Genomic DNA, 19,907 nt, shown 5'->3' on the forward strand with positions numbered 1-19,907 from the left:
AGTAGATAGAGAAAAGCGGTTCCCATTCATAAAAGGAACAAGGATGAAAAAGCATGGGTTTAAAGTAATTTGCCAAAGAAGTAAAAAAAAACACTTTCACTCAGTGAATTGTCGGGGTATGGAATGCATACCCCGGAATTGTGGTGGAGGCAGGTTCAATTGAGGCATTGGGTGATTATTTGGATAGCAATAGTGTACAAGGATATGGGGAAAAAGCAGGAGATTGGAATTAGGTAATAATCCTTGTTTGAAAAGTAAGTGCATGCATGAAGAGCTGAATGGCCACCTCCTGCACCATAACAATTCTGTAATTCTGTGAAATAACTGACATGTTAGCCACACGAAAGCCTGAACTTCCAGCTAGATAACCAGGGCTCGAGTGGCAGTGGTAGTGTCCCAACCTCTGAGCCACAAGACTTAGGTTCAAGTCCAATCTGCTCCAGAGGTGTGTAATAAAATTTCTGAACAGGTTGATTCGAAAATATCCAGCTAGATAATCCTAGCTGTCAGAAAAGGTGCAAGGGCATACCCATGTTACTGGACAGAAATGAAGGCTTTGAGCCAAACAGCTTACTTCAATATTAAAAGATGGATTTTTTTTTTTTTTTTTAAAGTATGATTTGAGGTTTCCTTTGATACAATTTTATATCTGGCCTGTGGAGGAAAAAAGAGATAATAAAATGACTTTTGTTAGAACTGCTTTCACAAAGGATAAACTGTTTAGTGCTTACTGATTGGGGTGAAGCAGGGTTTGACCTGATGGGATACTTGGATTTCAAGTCAACTGGAATTTATTAACCAATTAGATGAAGAACTGTGGAGAACAGAAAATTTTCATCAGTCCTACGCTCAGGCCAGAAACACTCAGCATCATATTGGTTTCCTTTCCTTTTTCATAAAAACTGCTTAGTTTATTACAGATTTCAATCAATGAGGATTTAAGTGTTGTTCGCTAATAAAACTGAAGAATGGACATGGCCATTAATTTCAACCTTTAGGTCAAAAAGAACAAAGCTCCTAAATTTATTTTTGTGCCTATCAGAATAGTTATTTGCACTAGTAATTATGTTACCCAAAATGTGAAAGAGAAACAAAAGTATCTATGTATGATTATGTATTAGTGAAATTCCTAAGTGTTGTTATCATTAATGGGAAGAATAAGTTGTTTTATATTTATATTTTGTAAATTATAAAGTATTTTCTGCTACTAAGGGGGAGATGAGTTATTGTAGGACTGTTTCGTAAAGCTTCTAGTTATTTTGACCTATGACAGCCTGTAAGAAATTAGTATGATGTTCTGTTTAAGTGTGGTCAATTGTAAGCACATTTATAAAGTTAGAATTGCCATATGGTGCATGACAAAGCAAAGTCATGGGTTTAAGGCTTTATCGTTGTTTTTGTTATGGCCCGGGCTAACACAAAACTTGTGGTCAAGAAATACACTTTTATGGTATGACAAATGTTCATGAATATATTGAAGTGAATTGGTTTGTTTTGAAATTAGCTTAGCATCTTAGTACTTTAAGGCTTACTTTTTAAACAGTATGTAACAGGTGTTTACTAAAGTAGCACTTTGAAATTAGATTTTATCATCAGTTTTGTTCTTATTTTGGCCTTTGATATAAGAAAAAAATATAATGCATTCAATCAACTGTATGTGTTTTTTGTTACTTCAGTTTTTATATACTTGTTATCCCAATGCGGTGATTTTTTTAATATACACAAACTCTGCATTTTTTTATCTGGGTGCAACTTGTACTCTTGCTATCTGCTAAACCTGTTTCAAGCACCAGAGTTATGGTGAATTCACAAACACCAAAAAATTCTCAGTCAAAAGATATTGATAGGCTTTAGACTTTTCCTGAAATGTTGAGTTGTATCAATCAGGCATTTGTCATGATATTAAATCACTATAATATGACTTTACATATACCACATAGACACAAATTGTTCTACTGGTGTTGCATTAATTTGGTAAACATCTATGGAAATAGTAAGCTAAGAAGGACAAGCTGTCATAAAAGGGATTTAACTGACACTTGAAAAAATAAAATCAGGAAAAAGCAGGACGTGACACGAGTAAGATAACATCCCTTTTAAAGAAACCATCAGGAGTTGGCCACACATTACCTAGTCAATCTGAGACTGATCATGTAGTGTTCATGCAAGCTAATTAGAGTTCAACCTACATCTGGTCTCATAGGGTTAGCTAGAGTTAATAAGCAGTGACACTTAGCGGCATAGTGCACAAAACAGATGACTGAAGATAGAAGGAAAACCTCAGTCAACAGAAAAGAAGAGGCAATGTGTGGCCATTCAACTAGAAGCCATGAGATGGAACTCCACTGTAAATTGACTGAATCCATTGCTTTTATGAAGCATCATTTCTTTTGCACTTATTTGATAACCTTAAATTCTGTGAAATTTGTTCAAACATAACTCATACCAAGAGTGGTCCTGCATTTAGTCAAACCTAAACACCCTTGAGATTTTTTTCTCAAAACTGCTCTTTAATTGTAATTGGCTTAAATCTCACAATTAAAGTTGAGTTAAATGTTCCAGATCTCATATTATTAAAGTTTATTCGATGTTAAACAAGTACATAGAGGTCAGAATGTAAAAAAATGCAGTCGCTCACGGATTCAAATTAAAACTGCATTTGAGAACCCTCACTTTCTTGTAAAGTGTAATCAGAACGGTCAGTCAGAGATTACGAATATTCAGCCTTCTGTATCAATTAATCTATCAAATAATGTTATTGTAGGCATTTGTGAGATGCATTTTCATCGCAAACAAGAATGTTGGTCACATAGTAATATTTTAAATTTGAGCCACATTTAGGAAGCAGAAGGGAAATACAGAAAGAGACATGTACAACAACTTACCCAGCATCTTTTAAAAGATCTAAAAAAGCATGAAATTTCTTGAAAGAGGCTTCAATGCTTTCTAGCACTCCTTCATCCTCAAGAATAGTACTTGTGGTAGATTGCGTGTGCAGAGCATCAGACAGAGAAAGATTGATTTTTCGAAGCCGGGCATTCTCAACTTCAAGCTATCAAAAGTAAGCAAATCAAACTATTTTGTAATGATTGCTTAGTATATTCTATTTTCTAACTCACAATATTAATATCAATCATTTACTTATTTTACTCTTGAAGTTCAAGCAAAGTCAACAGTACTAACTTACTTCAAATGGGACCTGGTGTTGTTTCATATAGTCCAAGTAATGACGTTAACATTGAAGCAAAACACTAATCTAAAACCTTAAGACAAGGAGTGAATTGGTAAAGCAGCAGTTCTGATGTTCCTTCAATATTTTGAAGTTATAAAATTTACAGGCTAATAGGTTCTGACAGCCTTGCCGGATGTTCTGAGGGAACATATACATTTTGTTCCTGTCCTGTTTGACGTTGCAGCTTTCATGTGGTCCATATGCTTGTTCAGGACCACCTCACCGACCCAAACTTTCTATGTCACAGAACCTGATCTTGCGTCAACCATGTCTCTTAACTATGCAGGACCATTCCCATGGTTTTGACACCAAACTTTGTCCCCTGAAGTAAACTGCTTCACTCACTTAGAGAAGTCTGGTGTCTGGCATTGGTTTTCTTGATGCCGTTTCAACCATCACCTCAGATCTGGGAAGATCAAGCTTAACCTGGTGCAGAGTCTTCTCCCCATTAGCAGCCAGGACTCCCTGACTAGACCAGATTAACAGCTTCAATCTGGGAACTCATATTCTATGATTGCAGTTCCCATCACTGCACAAGGCAATTGTAACCATCACTTGTGAGTAAATCCTGTAAGTAAAATTTCTTCTTGCTGAATTCTCCTCATATCCAATAATCATGAACCAGCCCTTTCAGTCAAAATTTGTTCTTGCAATCTACTTATCCTAAAAGAAATGCTACAATCCTTAAGAAATGACCTTAAATCTTCTGGAAACAGTGTTATATTACAATATACAGCATTACAATCATGAGCCTGCTAATACAATTTCATACATACTGTGATTTGTTCACACATCTAAACTTTGCAAATAATACTTAAAATAAACACAAAAAAGTAATATCACATGGATGTGAAAGGGCTCTTTTCCTCAAGCAGGTGAGGAAGTATAACTGATTTTAGCACCCAGTTAACAAATTTCGGTCTTCTAGAGTGATTATCATTGTGCAGTGACAGTGATACAATCCTGGACATATGGACAGAAAAATCGTTGCTGAGAATTGTAAAATAAGTTTTATTAGCTTACAAATAAAATTAAGTAACAATACTACACTTTATGTAAAGAATGCGGGAACTAAGGCTAAATACTTGTTTCAGTTCTTCGTACAAATGTAATGAATGTTAGATTCAAAAACAGAGAAATGAAACTAAAAATCTGACGAACTATGGACTGAATACTAATAAAACACCTGCAACTGTGGCCTGAATATTATGAAGACTCTCCTACAATCGTCATTTAATCCTGCTTAAATGAGTTGAACAAGGTTCATTACGCAGTTCTATCCCTATGAAATGCAAGGCAACATGAAGGCATTAATGCTACAAGTAGAGAAGTTGTGGCCAATTTTGGCGAACCTCACCTGCCCAAAACGTTCATTCACTCTTTATATACATTTTTCGTAGTTGTGACTGAGTAATTAAGGTGATGGATTTGAAATTCACTGGGATCTCTCCAGGTTCAAGCCCTGCTGACTATATTTCTAATCTTAGGGCTCTTGTGACACAGTGGTCGTCTTCCTACCTCTGAATCAGAAGGCCTGAATTCAAGTCCCACCTGCTCTAGAGTTGTGTACTATTGCAGAACTGTAACAGGCTGATTAAAAATATCTATATACAGTTTTGCAAGGCTAATTAATGATTTAGTAATTAAGGCAAAAAGCAAGTTAAAATTGCCAGTCTCTCATTCAACAAGATGAACATAAATTAATTGCAAGGTATATACAGGATGACAGAATAATGCAGAAAAAAAAAGCCTTAGTTCACCACTACCTCCATCAAACGAGCATCAGCCTTTGTCCTCGCTCTAATTTCTTCTTGCAGTCTTAGTCGACATTCTTTTAGTTCTACCTGTAAAAATGTTAGACAACAGAAACAGATTCTTGCCAAGCTAAAATGCTCTTTATTGATCATGTCTATAAAGTTCAAAGAATTTATTATTACAGATACTGAAGTCTAATAGTTGAGACTAATGGATTTTATTCCAAGGGCATCAATAGAAGACGAGAATTCAAATAGTCAAATGGAACGCTTGGGTTGCCTTATAGGTTGATACTGAAGACACAGTGATGTCATAATATGAGCCTGCACCTTCAAAGCATAAGTGTAATGAGAAGGAAAAAACAACTCATCTATATTCAAGAGACACCCACTGTATCTCGGTCACTTTATTGGTATGATCCTATATTTGCACTACTGTCCTCAATTAAAATGCAAGGCCAAAATTAGTTAACTGTAATATCCTAATTTGAGGTATCTAATAGTTACATCAACACGATCTAAAATAAACACACAGCATCTAGTTTACTGAGTGAGTTTACTTGCCATAACAATTATAGTAGTGAATTTCTATGTTAACGTTCAAGAGCTACAAAACTGCTTTCTTAAACTGCAAAATATGCTGGGTTCCAGTTTTTAGTCTCTGTTATTGAAAGGCATTATCAAAGCTCTATATTACATGAATTACAGTTTGGTAAATATTTTTCTTGCATTCAAAAAGTTAATTTTAATATCTATGATGGGAAGTATATGCTTAAATATATTGTTAAATCCTCATTTTCACATGCAGCATTACCTTTAAGTGTTTATACTGCTTGACTTTGAATGTCTTGTATGAATTTTCTGTATCAGTCATCTGAATTTCTGCCTTAGGAGTACAGATCACCTCTTCAGTTTCTGAAGATGATCCACTCTCCAATGTGATCTTCACTGGATTACTTGCCTGAAATCAAAACTAAATATTCATCCTACTGAAAGTAATCATTTTTTACAATGTATCACGAAAGTACAGGTGATAATGGTGGAGGACCTAAATTCTGATTTTTTTTGTTTTATTTAGAACAATATTCTTTCAGAGTGGGTCAATTTAAACTCAGGTAGCAAAAGTAGAATGATGGCACTGTTTATCTACCATATCACCCAGACTCATTATGAAATATGATATGAAGTAGAAGAACTATACATACAAACTTCTTAAATTTCAAGTATTTTGCTTCAGCGCTTCATTTCAGCCAGATAAATAGAAAAGGTGAGGAAACAAATTTTGCTTTAAGAAATGTCAAATTATGGTACAGTGCAATACGACAGATATAAACACTATCATCCCTCTAACTTTAAATCAAATCCAATTCAACTGACAAAAATTCTCTTTGCTGGCTTTTAATAACCAAGGTTGCAATTAGGTTATGTTCAAAGACAGTAGAATGAAATGAGCTGTGGTTATACTTGACTCAAGTTATGTCATGCTGCTTTTTCCCAGTACCAAAACAAACAGTTTAGTGAATACAAGCTCAAAGAAGATTAGCAACAACTGGAAAAGCTGGCAAGACGACGGATCACGTTTACTCTTTATGTCATAATCAAACCAATAATTAAAATAATGATGAGATAGTAGGAACTGCCGATGCTGGAGAATCTGAGATAACAAGGTGTTGAGCTGGATGAACACAGCAGGCCAAGCAGCAACAGAGGAGAAATTTCTGAAGAAGGGTCCAGACTCGAAACGTCAGCTTTCCTGCTCCTCTGATGCTGTTTGGCCTGCTGTGTTCATCCAGCTGTACACCTTGTTATCTCCAATAATTAAAATAATGGCTGGATATGTAAAAGTGGAACAATTAAAGCCGATCTTCCTTTGAATAAAGATTAAAGTGACTAAAGAAAAAGTATGTGATTCATCTAGCATTAATAATACAGAAGAAAACCAAACCAAGTAAAAGAAAAATGAAACTGTAAAGACAGCATATTAGTTAGGAATATATGTAAACTGCAGTCTTGCCAGCAGACAGTTAGTATGCCAGAGCTCCACTACTTTCATCAGTGGACAAGCAAAGTGGGTATTAAGGTTCATTCAGAAAAGGGTCCCCTTGAATTATTGAAAGGGACAGGGAGATGCATTTGATGATCAGATAGAGATTGACATGGTAAAAATTACTGTGAAGGCTAGTTGAGTGATAGGTGAGACAAGGGGGAATGCCCTTTTGCCTCTGAAAAGAATATTTAAAAATTCTTGCATCGAATATGATGAACTGAGAGGAGGAAAAAGGAGTTCATACAAAAAAAGGAGGATGGAAAGAGTTATGATCTGTATGTGTACAACGTATGCATCACCTGCAAGGTGTACTGGAGCAACACACTACAGCTTTTCAATAGCACATTCAAAGCCTGCAACCTCTACCATCTATGAAGAGAGCAACAGATACATGGGAACACTACCACCTGCAAGTTCCACTGCAAGCCACACAACATCCTGACTTGAAACTATATAGCTGCTCCTTCATTATCACTGAGTCAAAACCTTAGAATTCTCTTCTTAACAACAGTGCAGATGTGCCTACTCTTCATGAAGTGCAGCAGTTCAAGAAGGCTACTGCTACCTTAAAGTCTATTAGGTATGCACAAAATATTTTGGCCTATAGTGAAGTTTCAGTAGGAAGCTTTTCGGGAGTAGTGACCAGAATACAGTGAATTTTAAAGATATTCATGGATAGGGATAACAGCAGTCCTCAGGAGAAGATGTTAAGTTGGGGGGAAGGCAAACTACAACAATATTAGGCAGGAACTGGAGAATGTTGATTAGAGGCGGCTCTTTGAGGGTAAATCTACATCGGACATGTGGCAGCATTTCAAATGGCAGTTGATAAGAGTTCAGGAGCAGTATGTCTAATGAATAATTCTGGAAAGCATCCAATTAAGTCTGGAACAAATCATGCTAACTTATCACACAAAAAAGATAGAAACAGCTGAGGCCCATTCAGATTCCCAAAGCGACATCATTTATCTGGGTGAATGAGACGATTTTAAAGACAAGATTTTCATTGCGTAGAATATCTTGGTGCTGGATAGGGACTTGTAAGACTGGTGTGCAAGGAAGACAGAGAACCACAGCTTTATTTGATCTTTTGTTTTCTGTGGCATTTTATCAAATGCTTTCTGGAAATCTAACTACAGTATGACCCCTTTATCCATACCATATGTTCCTTTCTCAAAGTATTCCAGTAGATTGATTAAAGATGATTCCCCTTTCACAAAACCAAAATGGCTCTGCCTGACTATCTTCTACCTCCCCTGCTATAATGTGTTTAATCCCTTCTAATGGCATCCCTATGACAGATGTTAGGCTAACTAAACCTGTAATTTCCTGCTCTCTGTATCTTTCTTTCTGAATAAAGGAGTTACATTTGTTATGATACAATCTAAATGGACCTTGTCCTAATCAAGGGAGTTTTGAAAAATTAAAACCAATGTGTCAACTATCTCATTAACCACTTCTTTTGAGACCCTAGGATGAAGCCCATCAGGACTTGTCAGCCTGCAGCTCCAACAATTTATTCAGTATCACTTCTTTGGTGACTGTAATTAGAAACTTATTAATGTCAGACATTACCTGTACAGAATGCTGTGCATTATGACTTGAAAGTACTTTGTATGTTAATCTGTAAATGCAAAATAGCAATAACAAAAATGTCTATGCTTCAGTGGCACCACACATGAGTTGCAGCATATTGTTTGCTGTAGTTAGTTTTGTTCATTTTCATTTGGATTTAAAATTACAATTTGGGACACAACAGCAGCTTTAAAACACAGTTAGAAAACAAGGACTGCTATAATTTACCATCATGCCTTTACCTGAACATCCCTATTTTGGTGTGATGAGTCTAGATGAATATTCCTGTTAATAATAAGATGAAAACTATCAATTACTAATCCTGTAACCAAATTCACTTAACACACCAATTTCAAATTAACTAATCAATAGCAAATCATCCACATCTCTTGAAACCACCAATGCTTAGTAGTTCCAAATAAATCCGAAAGAACTGCAGATGCTATAAATCAGAAACAAAAACAGAAGTTGCTGGAAAAGCTCAACAGGTCCGGCAGCATCTGTGAAGAGAAATCAGAGTTAGTTAACATTTCAGGCTCAGTGACCCTTCCTCAGAACCGGACTTTCTCTTCACAGATGCTGCTGAGCTCTTCCAGCATCTTCTATTTTTTGTTAATGGTTAGTAGTTGTTTCAGCAATGGAAACCAGCAAGTTAGCAAGTCCTCCTAATTTAACCAGCAATTTTTAATGGGAAAAGCCTAGAAAGCTAATAGCCAATGAGCTGTCAATAACCACTCCTCTCTGATATACAGAGGTGTGTATATCTGCAGTAATCATTTGATAATGATCCTTTCACAAAATGCTTTGGCTAACTTTAAAACCTGAAATGTTGACTCTAATGAGATCAGCTAACTAAATGCAGGCCAGGAAGTCAGCATGAATCCTTAAAGTTTGTATATCTTTGCTGGGCAGTACATATTTCCTTCATCTGCAAAACAACTTTCTTAATAGCTGAAAATATTATGACAGAATTCTAAACGTAACCACTTAATACTAGACAAGCTTCAAGAGTAAACTTTGATAATATGTCTGACATGGTAATATGAAACACAGCTAATTTCTCAATATGTGAACAAGTAGTATAGTTGGAGTAGTAATGAATCCATTTGCAAAATTCCATTATGATACACAGATGGAACGACCAGCTGATGGACCAATGTCCATTCCTCGTCAGGTGGTATTTGAGGTGGTCTACATTTTCTCATTAAAACTTTGTTATTCAAGTAAAAACACTCAGGTATTGTTTCTGACTCAATCCAAGTAGGATGTTTGGTATGACCTTTTCAATACTGAATCTATTTGTTGCATTTCTACTGAAGAAAGATGGACTAAAGGCATCAGCCTCATTCTCTTCATCTTAATACCTTTTATTTACATTCTCAAACACTGTATCCAATAACTGAATTACCAAATCATCTCCCTGTTTCAAGATTACTTTTCTTCCTGTCTAATTCTATGGGCTTGAGATCATGTCACACTACAGTCAGGAAACAACTCAGAATGCTCCTCTTGGAATGTTTGTTTCTGTTACCTCCACGGATTAGACTCACCAAAGATGATAAAACACTATTTTTGACTTCTTCCAGGTCATCTCCTCCCCAAAAAATCCAATTTCATCTCTAGGAATTGATTTCACTACTCCCACTATGAAGTCAAGTCACTCTTTATTCCAACTCTGTATAATGACACTTGTTCATCACCATAAGATGCAGGAGCAGAAGTTCGCCATTCAGCCAAGTGAGTCTGCTCTGCCATTTAATGAGATCATGGTCGATCTGACAACCTTCAACTCCACTTGCCTGCCTAATTCCCATAACCTTCAATTTACTTAATGAGTAGAAATCTGTCTGCCTCAGCCTTAAATATGCTTAATAATCAAGTCTTGACAGTCCTCTCAAGTAACAATTTCCACAGATTCAGCATCATCTGAGAGAAAACGTTCCATCTCATCTCTGTCGCAAGTGTGCGATGCTTATCCTGAGATTATGCCCTTTGGTCCTAGACTCTCCCACAAGGCGAAACAGCCCAACCACTCCCAACCTATCAAGCCTGTAATAATCTTGCATGTTTCACTAAGGTCTCCTTTCATTTTCTAAACTCCAATGAGTACAAGCCTGATCTACTCAAACTCTCTTCATAAGAAAATCCCTCCATGACAGGAATCAACCTGGCGAACTTTCTCTGGACTACCTTCAATGTCAATTCATCTTTCTTTAGATAAGAGGACCAAACCTGTTCACAGTATTCCAGCTGTGATCTTGTAGTGCCTTGTATAGTTTTAGCAAAATCTCCCAATTTTTATACTCCATTTCCTTTGAAACAAATGCCAACATTCTATTTGTCTTCTCTATTACCCAGTGAACTTGGATGCTACCTTTTTGTGATCCATGCACAAGGACTCCAAATCCCTCTGATTTACATCTTTCCACAATCTTTCTCCATTTAAGTAATACTCAGGTCTTCTATTCTTCCTACCAAAGTGCATAAACTCACATTTTTCCATATTACATTTGGTGTCTTCTCACCTATTTTTGTGTCATCTGCAAACTTGGCATTAATACATTCATTTTCCTCATTGAATTAATTGTAAATAATTGCAGGCCCAGCGCTGATCCACACGGCATTCCACTAGTTACAGATTGCCAGTCTGAAAATGCCCCCTTTATCACAACTCTGTCTTCCAGTAGTTCGCTAATCTTCTTTCCATGCTCATACACTACCTCCAACACCATGGGCTCTCCTTAAGTAGCCTAACGTGGTACATTTTGAGTGCCTTCTGAAAATCCAATTATATGTATGAATTCCCTCTATCTAGCCTGCTTGATACCTCCTCAAAGAACTCTAATAAATTTGTTAAGCATGATTTCGCCTTGCTGAATTTGTTTGATCCTATGTGTTTCTGATTGATCTGCTATTATATCCTATATAATAGACTCTAATATTTTCCAATGACACGTTAAGCTAACTAGCCTGATACTTGTAATTACCTGTTTCTGTCTCCTTTGTTTTCTTAAATACAGGTGCTGTATTGGCAAAATTCCAATCCTCTGGGGCATCTTGGAAGATTACTACCAGTGTATCCACTATCTCTAAGCTACTTCTTTTACTATCTCAGGATGAATTCCATCAGATCCAGGGGGCTTACCAGTCTTTAGCCCTTTTAGTTTCTCTAGCACATTTTCTCTCAATAGTTATTATATTTATTTCTCCTCCTCCTTTTGACCCTTGATTATTTAGTTATTTTGGAATGTTATTAGTGCCTTCTACTGTGATGCAAAGTATTTATTTGTTTCCAGTGCCCTTCCCTAGTTCCCTATTATTTCCCCAGCGTCCTACTTTAAGGGGCCCATAGGCCTATCTTCATTCCTTTTTACATATTTGTAGAAGTTCATGCTGTCCGTCCTGCTATTACTTGCAAGTTTTCCCTCAAAGTTTACCTTTTCCCTCTCTATTTTTTTTTCTGGTTATCTTTTATTTGTTTTTAAAGCTTGCCTAATCCTGTCTTACCAAAAGTCTTTCCCACATTGGAAGAAAAAAAGCATACAATCTAATGCTATCCTTAATTTCTCTGGTTAACCATAGTTAGCTTATCCACTTCCGAGAATCCTTCCTTCTCACTGAAAAATAGCTTTCTTGTAAGTGATAAATTATTTTCTTAAGCTTCTGCCATTTTTCCTCAACCATTTTGCTGCTAAACTCCTTTCCCATTCCACTCCAATTAGTTGTCCCTTCTTTTTTAATTACCCTTACTTAAGCTTAACCCATTTGTTTCCAATCCAAGTTCCTCACTCTCAAACTGAATGGTAAATTCTACCATATCATGGTCATTACTTCCTCAGGGATCTTTTACACTGACATCACTTACTAAATCTACCTCATTACACATCACTGTACCCTTGGTTGGATCCATAACATATTAGTCTTTGAAACTGTCCTGAATACACTCTACGAATGCTTCCTGATGGCTACCTCTACTAATCTGACAATGCCAACCTTCAAGAAGATTACAGTCACCCATGATTAGTGCACTGTCTTTTTTCCTGTCTCTCATTATTTCCTAATTTTAATCTCTGTTCAACTGCCTAGGCATTGACAGGGGGCCTATAGACTACTACCCTTACCAATGTCTTTACCCACTTTCTTTTCCTTACCTCCACCAATACATACACCACATCTTCCAATCCATGATTAGTTCCTGTTATTGTACTTATTCCATTGATTCCCTACTAACAATACTATCCTTTCCTTCTTGCCCCAGAATATTTAGTTCTCAATTTTTAACTCCTTGAAACCATGTCTCCCGATGGCTCCGTGATTAGTTTACTTCCTGATTCAAAGTAAAAGGAACTATCTCCCCCTTTTGTGATAAAATACGCAGAACTCTAGTGACCTGATTTTCCTCATCAACATTCAAAAAAGAATTTTCACGACTACCCTGAGCATTCCTCCTACCGCAATCAATCTTCCATTTAATTTTTAGCAATTGGGTTTGGTATGTCCAGTCTTATTACAAAGGAAGCATGTTAATTTATGTCAGTCTTTGGCTCTAGACTTTCTCCTTTATGACTCTAGTGTCCTTCTGTAAAGGAGCTCACCTCCACTTCTCAAGGGCAACTACGGATGGGCAATAAATGCTGGTACAGTCAGCGATACTCAAATCCCACAAATAGTTCTGCAACAACATTCAACTTTCTGCAGAATTCTGCTCTGGCCACTTATGCATTATCCACCCACTACTTAGCAGCTGTGCCTTCAATTATCGAAAGCCCACACTCTTCAATCCTCTTCCTAAACCTCTGTCTCTCTTTTATATCCTGTAAGACCCTACTTAAAACTCAACTCTAAGACAATGATTTGTGCACCCTAACTTTTTTTTGGACTTGGCAACTATTTTTGTCAGTTAACGCTTCTGAGACGTGTTGGGAAGTTTTTCTACATTAAAAGGTGCCATATAAATGCAATTATTGTTGCATGTCTGGCAAATTGGGTAACCCAAGTTTCCTAGGTGCTAATACTGTATATCCAAAATGACACAGCTCCAATGTCTTAGCAAAAAGTCTTACATTGAGTATAACCGATTTTTTTTTCATAAAGATCCAGATCGTTGGGGTGACTACTGAAAGGAACAGAAATAAAAAATTAGAAGAATCTAATTTGCATAAGTCTAACTCGAGGATTGTCCATGGTTGACACCAAAAGCACTAACCAAGACCACGGACATATTGAATATCACCTTATCTAATGATATTCAAGAAATTTCATTGAGGATCTAACACAAACAAAAAAAAAACCATAAAAATGAAGATACATTCTGAAAAATTGATTACCTGAATCGGTTAGCACGTGCAGCAGTACGCCATGGTACATACCCCTCTGTACCTGGTGGCAGCGGTTCTGGGTTAAAATCTGAAGAAACAGGAGCACTTTTCTTGCCATTCTCTGTAAACCTCTTTGTACCTACAGCGACAGATAATACTTACAATTAATCAAGCCACTGAATTTTGCTGGCATGCCTAACAAAACAATGTCACTATGGAAACAAATCACATTAATGAATTTAGTAGTCCTTTACTCCCAATTGGAGCTAAATTCAAAGGGCAAATAGATTGGAGATGGGACTAAATATTGTGCTCTGATTCTAGGACCACACAATTTGTAGATTTAGTTCTACATTCTGATTCTGTACCAATAGAGGAAAAGAAGTGTTACTAGTTTCAAAGATTAAATTTGTGCATTTTTATGCAGTGAAACTTTAAACCCATTCTGTTGTTAATGTGTTTCCAATTTGCACCTTTCTCCATGTATCACAATTTTGACGTTATTTTCTCCTATATTTATTAAATATTTTCCTCTATTTGACTTCAACTGTAAGTTTAAATAAAAAGAAACATAAGATTTAATTCATAGAAAATTTTCAATAGAAAGTGTTCTGGAGTGATTTACCCATTACCAGATCCAAGGTACCCTGCTCCCTGGTTGGCTCTATAGCATATTGTTCTAGGAAACTGTCCCTAATACATTTTGTGACTCCGTATGTTGTAGCTACCCTTTCGAATTTCAATAACTCAACTAAATGAAGATTAAAGTCACCCATAATTATTGTACTGTTCTTTTTACGTGCTCCTATTATTTGTTGATTTATAGCCTTTCCTGCAGACTAGTGAGTGTTTGGGGCCCTGCACCCTACTCCTACTAACATCTTCTTTCCCTTGCAGGTTTTTACCACTGGCCAAGTGGACTCTACATCATACAAGCCTAGATCATTTCTCACAACTGTCCTCATTTCATCTTTTATCGATAATGCTACCCCACCGCTTTTTCCATCCTTTCTATCTTTGTGAAAGATCAACTATCCCTAAATGTTACATTTCCAGTTTTGTAATCATGTTTCCATAACGGCTATGAGATTATATTCATTTACCTCAATTTGTGCTATCTTATTCCGAATGCTTCATGCATTAAAAGATACAAAGCCTTTAAGTTTGTTCTATTATCGAAATTCCCTACACTTTTATAGTTCCTGGTACGATATGATATTCACAAACTCTGTCCCTTTATTTTATGCTAACAATCAGCCCCATCATGAACCTGCGATCCTACCTTCTCCTTTACATTTGATTTTTTAATTTTCCATGCACTGAACCCATTGCCCCTCAATTATTTAGTTTAAAGTCCTATCTATACTGTAAATCTATTACTCTTGAAATAAAGGCTAAATGATACAAATCTGGATTTGGAATGAAATAAACTGTCTGATAACAGTCATATCATGCTTATTTACATTTGAATATTCACATGAAGAAGCAAATTCAGAGAGAAGAAAAATCCATGCATAAGATGCTAAAAAGATCCTGTGGGTACTTTGCAGACCTACCTGTCTATTCATAGAATAAATTCTCACTCACGATTCTATGGGCATTTAAATTCTGAGCTTTTGGGCAACTGCTCTGCACAAGCAAGCAAATACAACCAGACAGGAAAGAAACAAACAGAATTCAGTTTCAGAACAACAGATGCCGAAGCAAATAAAAAAACCTCTGACCTTATAAATGTCAAGTGAACCACCTTGCTATTCAGTATTCTTAATTGGTTTAACTTGGATACTGCATTGTTGTCAGGACATTATTGTCCAATGAAGGGAGGAAATTTTACCAAATAGGATTGTTTGACAGGTAAAAATAAGAAATATTGTATTCAACTGCTAGATTGCAATCATTAATATTTATTTGAGGAGAATACCACTAATGCAACAATTATCACCCAATACTATTTCCTTACCACAACACTTCCATATAACTGCAGCATTGAAAGAAACAGAAATAATTTCAATAACATTAAGCTCTGAAAAAAACAGCATGCATCAACTTACATCTACTCATATGCTGATTAATTCCAGATGTATAAAAGCTAATAAGGATATACAAACATATGTGACAAGAACAAAACCAAATTTAGCACGTACGTTGATAATCTACAGTAAAAGACTAGGCGTTCCACACAGGCCAACAACTTTAGTTTATATACTTTTAATACATTTTTATGTACACAATTTCAGAACTTCTAGTCCAGTGTCCAGAAAATACACCCAATAACCGCAAATTAAAGACAAAAGGAATTTGTTTCCTTAAAATTAAGACAACAGGTCTGGCAGTTTCCGTGGAGAGAAAGCAGAGTTAAGGTTTCACATCCAGTAACCTTTCCTCAAAATACATTTTGCTGAGTTTTTCCAGCAGTGACTGCCTCAGCTTGGATACATCCCATATAGATTCCAGCTGAAGTTTCACCCTTCATGTTATGAACCCACCCTGGATTGCAGGTATCTGCGTAATGTACAACACTCCTCAGACAGCTGCTCTTGCTCCTTATGAGAACCACACTCAGTGCTACATGTCGCCATATGCACACTTTTGACCTCCCGTCCTGAAGAAGGGTCGCTAGACCCAAAATGCTGCTTTCTCTCCACAAATGCTGCCAGACCTGCTGAGTTTTTCCAGCAATTTCTGTTTTGTTTTTGTATCATAAAGTGCACAATGTATTTGTGTACTATCGGACTTTCAGCACTTTAAAACTTGCATTATATCACCTTCAGCACTTTAAAATCTTCATTATATAGCACCTTTAAAACATCAAGACATTTCATAAAGAAAATAATTTTTTTTTATAAATTGGATTGATGTGACTAAAATCTTGGCTGAAGAGATTGGTTTTGATAAGTCATGAAAGACAAAGAGACAAGGCACTTAAGCTTGGTCAAATGAAGCATCTGAACCAGTCATACACAAGATTCATCTTTTCCTGGACAAAACTACTGGTGTAGCAATGATCCCCATGAAGTCATTGCTTTACATGAGTGCCAGAGAAATGGCGATGTTGGAAGGTTCTGCAACCAAAATTTGAAAGAAGGTGATACACTAAATGCCAGTTTCAGGAAATGAAAAGTATCAGAAGTGGTACCAAAAGTAGCACTAGTTCTGAATATATTGCAGAGCTGGGTGCAGTGACGTGCAAGACATTTGTAAGATGCAGATGAATGTTTTTGGAGCGACACTCATCCATCACACTCCTCATTTGAACCCTGCAGGTGGTGGACAGGCTTTAGGGAGTCAGGAGGTGAGACACTCACTGTAGATTCCTAGCCTGTGACCTCCTCTTGTAACAACATATTTATTTGGATAATCCATTTCAGCTTCCGGTCAATTGTAAACCCCAGAATGTTCTTATTGAGGGATTCAGTGATGGTAATGCCATTGAATGCGAAGGGGTGATCATTTGATTGTCTCTTATTGGAGATGATAGTTGCCTGGCATTTGCGTGGCATAATGTTACTTGCCACTTTTCAGTCCAAGCCTGGATATTGTCCAGATTGTGCTGCATTTGGACATGGATAGCTTTCATTTCCGAGGAGTGGCAAATAGTACTGAACATTATGCAGTCATCAGCAAACATCCCCACTTCTGATCTTATGATGAAGGGAAGGTCATTATTGAAGCTGCTGAAAATGGTTGGGCCTAGGGTACTACCTCTAGGAACTCCTGCAGAGATATCTGGTACTGGGATGACGGACCTCCAACAACCACAATCATCCCTTGGCATTTAATGGCATTACCATCACTGAAACCCCCAATATCAACATTCTGCACCAGGTAAGATACCAACCTGCAGAGAATTTTCCCAGTGCTTCCAGTTTTGCTAGGCCTCTTATGTCACACCCAGTCAAATCAATCTTCAGACTCACAGGCAGTTATTCTCACCACACCTCTGGAATTCAACTCTTTTGTTCATGTTAGAATCAAGGCCATATTGAGGTCAGGAGCTGAGAGGCCCTGGCGAAACCCAAACTGAGTATCAGTTAGCAGGTTAATGTTAAGCAAGTCCTGCTTGATAGCACTGTTAATTATTCTCTCCATCACTTTACTGATGATCGGAGAGTAGATTCACTACAGTATTAACTGTTATTAGATAGTATTCCATGGTGAAGACGGGCACAAACTATTTGCTCAATGCTTCTGCTATTTCTTCATGTCCCATATAATTTATCCCATTTCTGCTTCTAAGGGAGCAGTGTTTATTTTAACTACGGTTTTATACATGCAAAAGTTCTTGGCAAAAAATCTGTTTTTGTATTCCTGGCCAGTTTGCTCTTGTATTTTTTTTCTTTTATTAACAACGTTTGGGTGGCCCTTTGTAAATTTATAAAACTCTCCCAATCTTCAGACTTGCTACTATTCTCTGTAATCTTGTAAACATCTTTTAATTTACAGTCAGTTCTGCTATAACGCAATAGTTGAGCTCCTGTGCAATATCGCGATATAGAAATAATGGGGCCCAAGGGAAAAGTGGGGTTAGGGTAGACCACCAAAAACAAAATCACTCAAAATCGCTGAAAAATCACTCAAAGGCCTAACACAAAGGATAGCACAATTTGAATAAATGCTTAATTCATATCTAATAATGAAATAAAAGTAAATTTAACACTTTACCTTGAAAAAATGTCAAGATGACTAGATGGGGGAGGAGGTTATGCTATACCTCTTACAGAAAGCACTTCACGACAAAGCTTGAGAAATGATCACGTGATGCCGGTGCGAAGACTTGCTCAGCGCTAACATTGTATGTATTTACGACAAAGCCCATGAAATGATCGTGGTGTCGACATGTACTCCTCCACGCACCGATGGAATCGCATTACAGACAACACAAGTTCGCGTTTTAGAAATAGCATTTCCCTATTCCTCAATCACGTAACAGCCAATACGTGTTGATCGAACATGCGTTATAGCAGAACCGACTGTACTACTATCCTTAACACCCTATAATTTACTGCTATCCTTAACTTCCTGAATCAGTCAGTCATCTTTAATGGAAAATATTCTTGTTAAACATTCAAAATATTTCTTGAAATATTTTTCATTTTATCTATCTCAATTCATTTTAATCTATTTACCGCATCAACCATTACCAGTTCTCCCCTTAGATGTGTATTTTTCAATGAGTTTGACATTCTCTTTTGTGATCAGAGTACATCATTTTCATGTTTAACAAAGAACTAAATTATGAAAAAAATATTCCCAGTGAGTCTTTTACTCTGAGTTTACAAAGCAGTCTTGGTTTTTAACACAATACCAGAATTAAAATAGCATTCTAACTGTTTTGTTCCATGATGTATTGCTCTAGGAAATTATCAGAAGAACATTCTACAATCTCATGTTCTAGATTTCCCTTGCCTATTTAATTGTCCTACTCTATGTGAAGATTAAAAGCCCCAAAATTATTGCATTGTCTTTGTTACAAGCCCCAATAATTTATTGTGTAATGCACTGCCCAACAGGCAATGCTAAAAGGCCTATAACATTTTCCCCATGAACAATTTCGGACTCCAACTACTCGTAGTGTCTATCCATATTAATTCTATTTCATGCCAAGCCCAAGATCCAGCAAGATGGCGGCAGGCTAAGTTGCTCCATTCGAACTTCCACTCTGCTCGCCAGTTCCTTTTCCTTTTCCTTTCTTTTTCTTCTTCTTCTCTCTCCTCTCTGTAGCAATTCTAACACCCCTTTAACTACCTAAGGAGTCGAGGAGAAGTTGGGTCATGACCTGGAACCACATGGAGGGAGCTGAGCTCGTGGGCTGTGTCCTGTAGCAACAGCAAATCGAGTGTGGGCTGGAGCGACATTAGTGGCGAGAGCAGGCGGTGAGGCGGCAGCAGCTGGCGGCGAGTGGGCCGGTGAGGCAGCAGCAGCCGGCGGTGAGAACGGGCCGGTGAGGCGGCAGCAGCGGGCGGCGAGAGCGGGCCGGTGAG

The 19,907-nt window shown here is 37.1% G+C and overlaps 1 protein-coding gene across 1 annotated transcript in view; it reads right to left on the reverse strand.

Moving 5' to 3' along the window:
- cep78 (centrosomal protein 78) overlaps positions 1 to 19,907 on the reverse strand; it is a 71,823-nt gene that overhangs the window by 8,021 nt on the left and 43,895 nt on the right. Inside the window, exons 8-13 of the mRNA XM_048593459.1 lie at positions 17,765 to 17,831; positions 13,936 to 14,065; positions 8,851 to 8,893; positions 5,801 to 5,947; positions 4,999 to 5,076; positions 2,886 to 3,052 (exon numbers count right to left, since the gene is read on the reverse strand). Coding sequence (XP_048449416.1) covers positions 2,886 to 3,052; positions 4,999 to 5,076; positions 5,801 to 5,947; positions 8,851 to 8,893; positions 13,936 to 14,065; positions 17,765 to 17,831 — 632 coding nt within the window. The remainder of the gene's footprint in view (positions 1 to 2,885; positions 3,053 to 4,998; positions 5,077 to 5,800; positions 5,948 to 8,850; positions 8,894 to 13,935; positions 14,066 to 17,764; positions 17,832 to 19,907) is intronic.

This window comes from Rhincodon typus, chromosome 3 (assembly GCF_021869965.1).
Source record: "Rhincodon typus isolate 14 chromosome 3, sRhiTyp1.1, whole genome shotgun sequence".
Lineage (NCBI taxonomy): Eukaryota > Metazoa > Chordata > Chondrichthyes > Orectolobiformes > Rhincodontidae > Rhincodon > Rhincodon typus.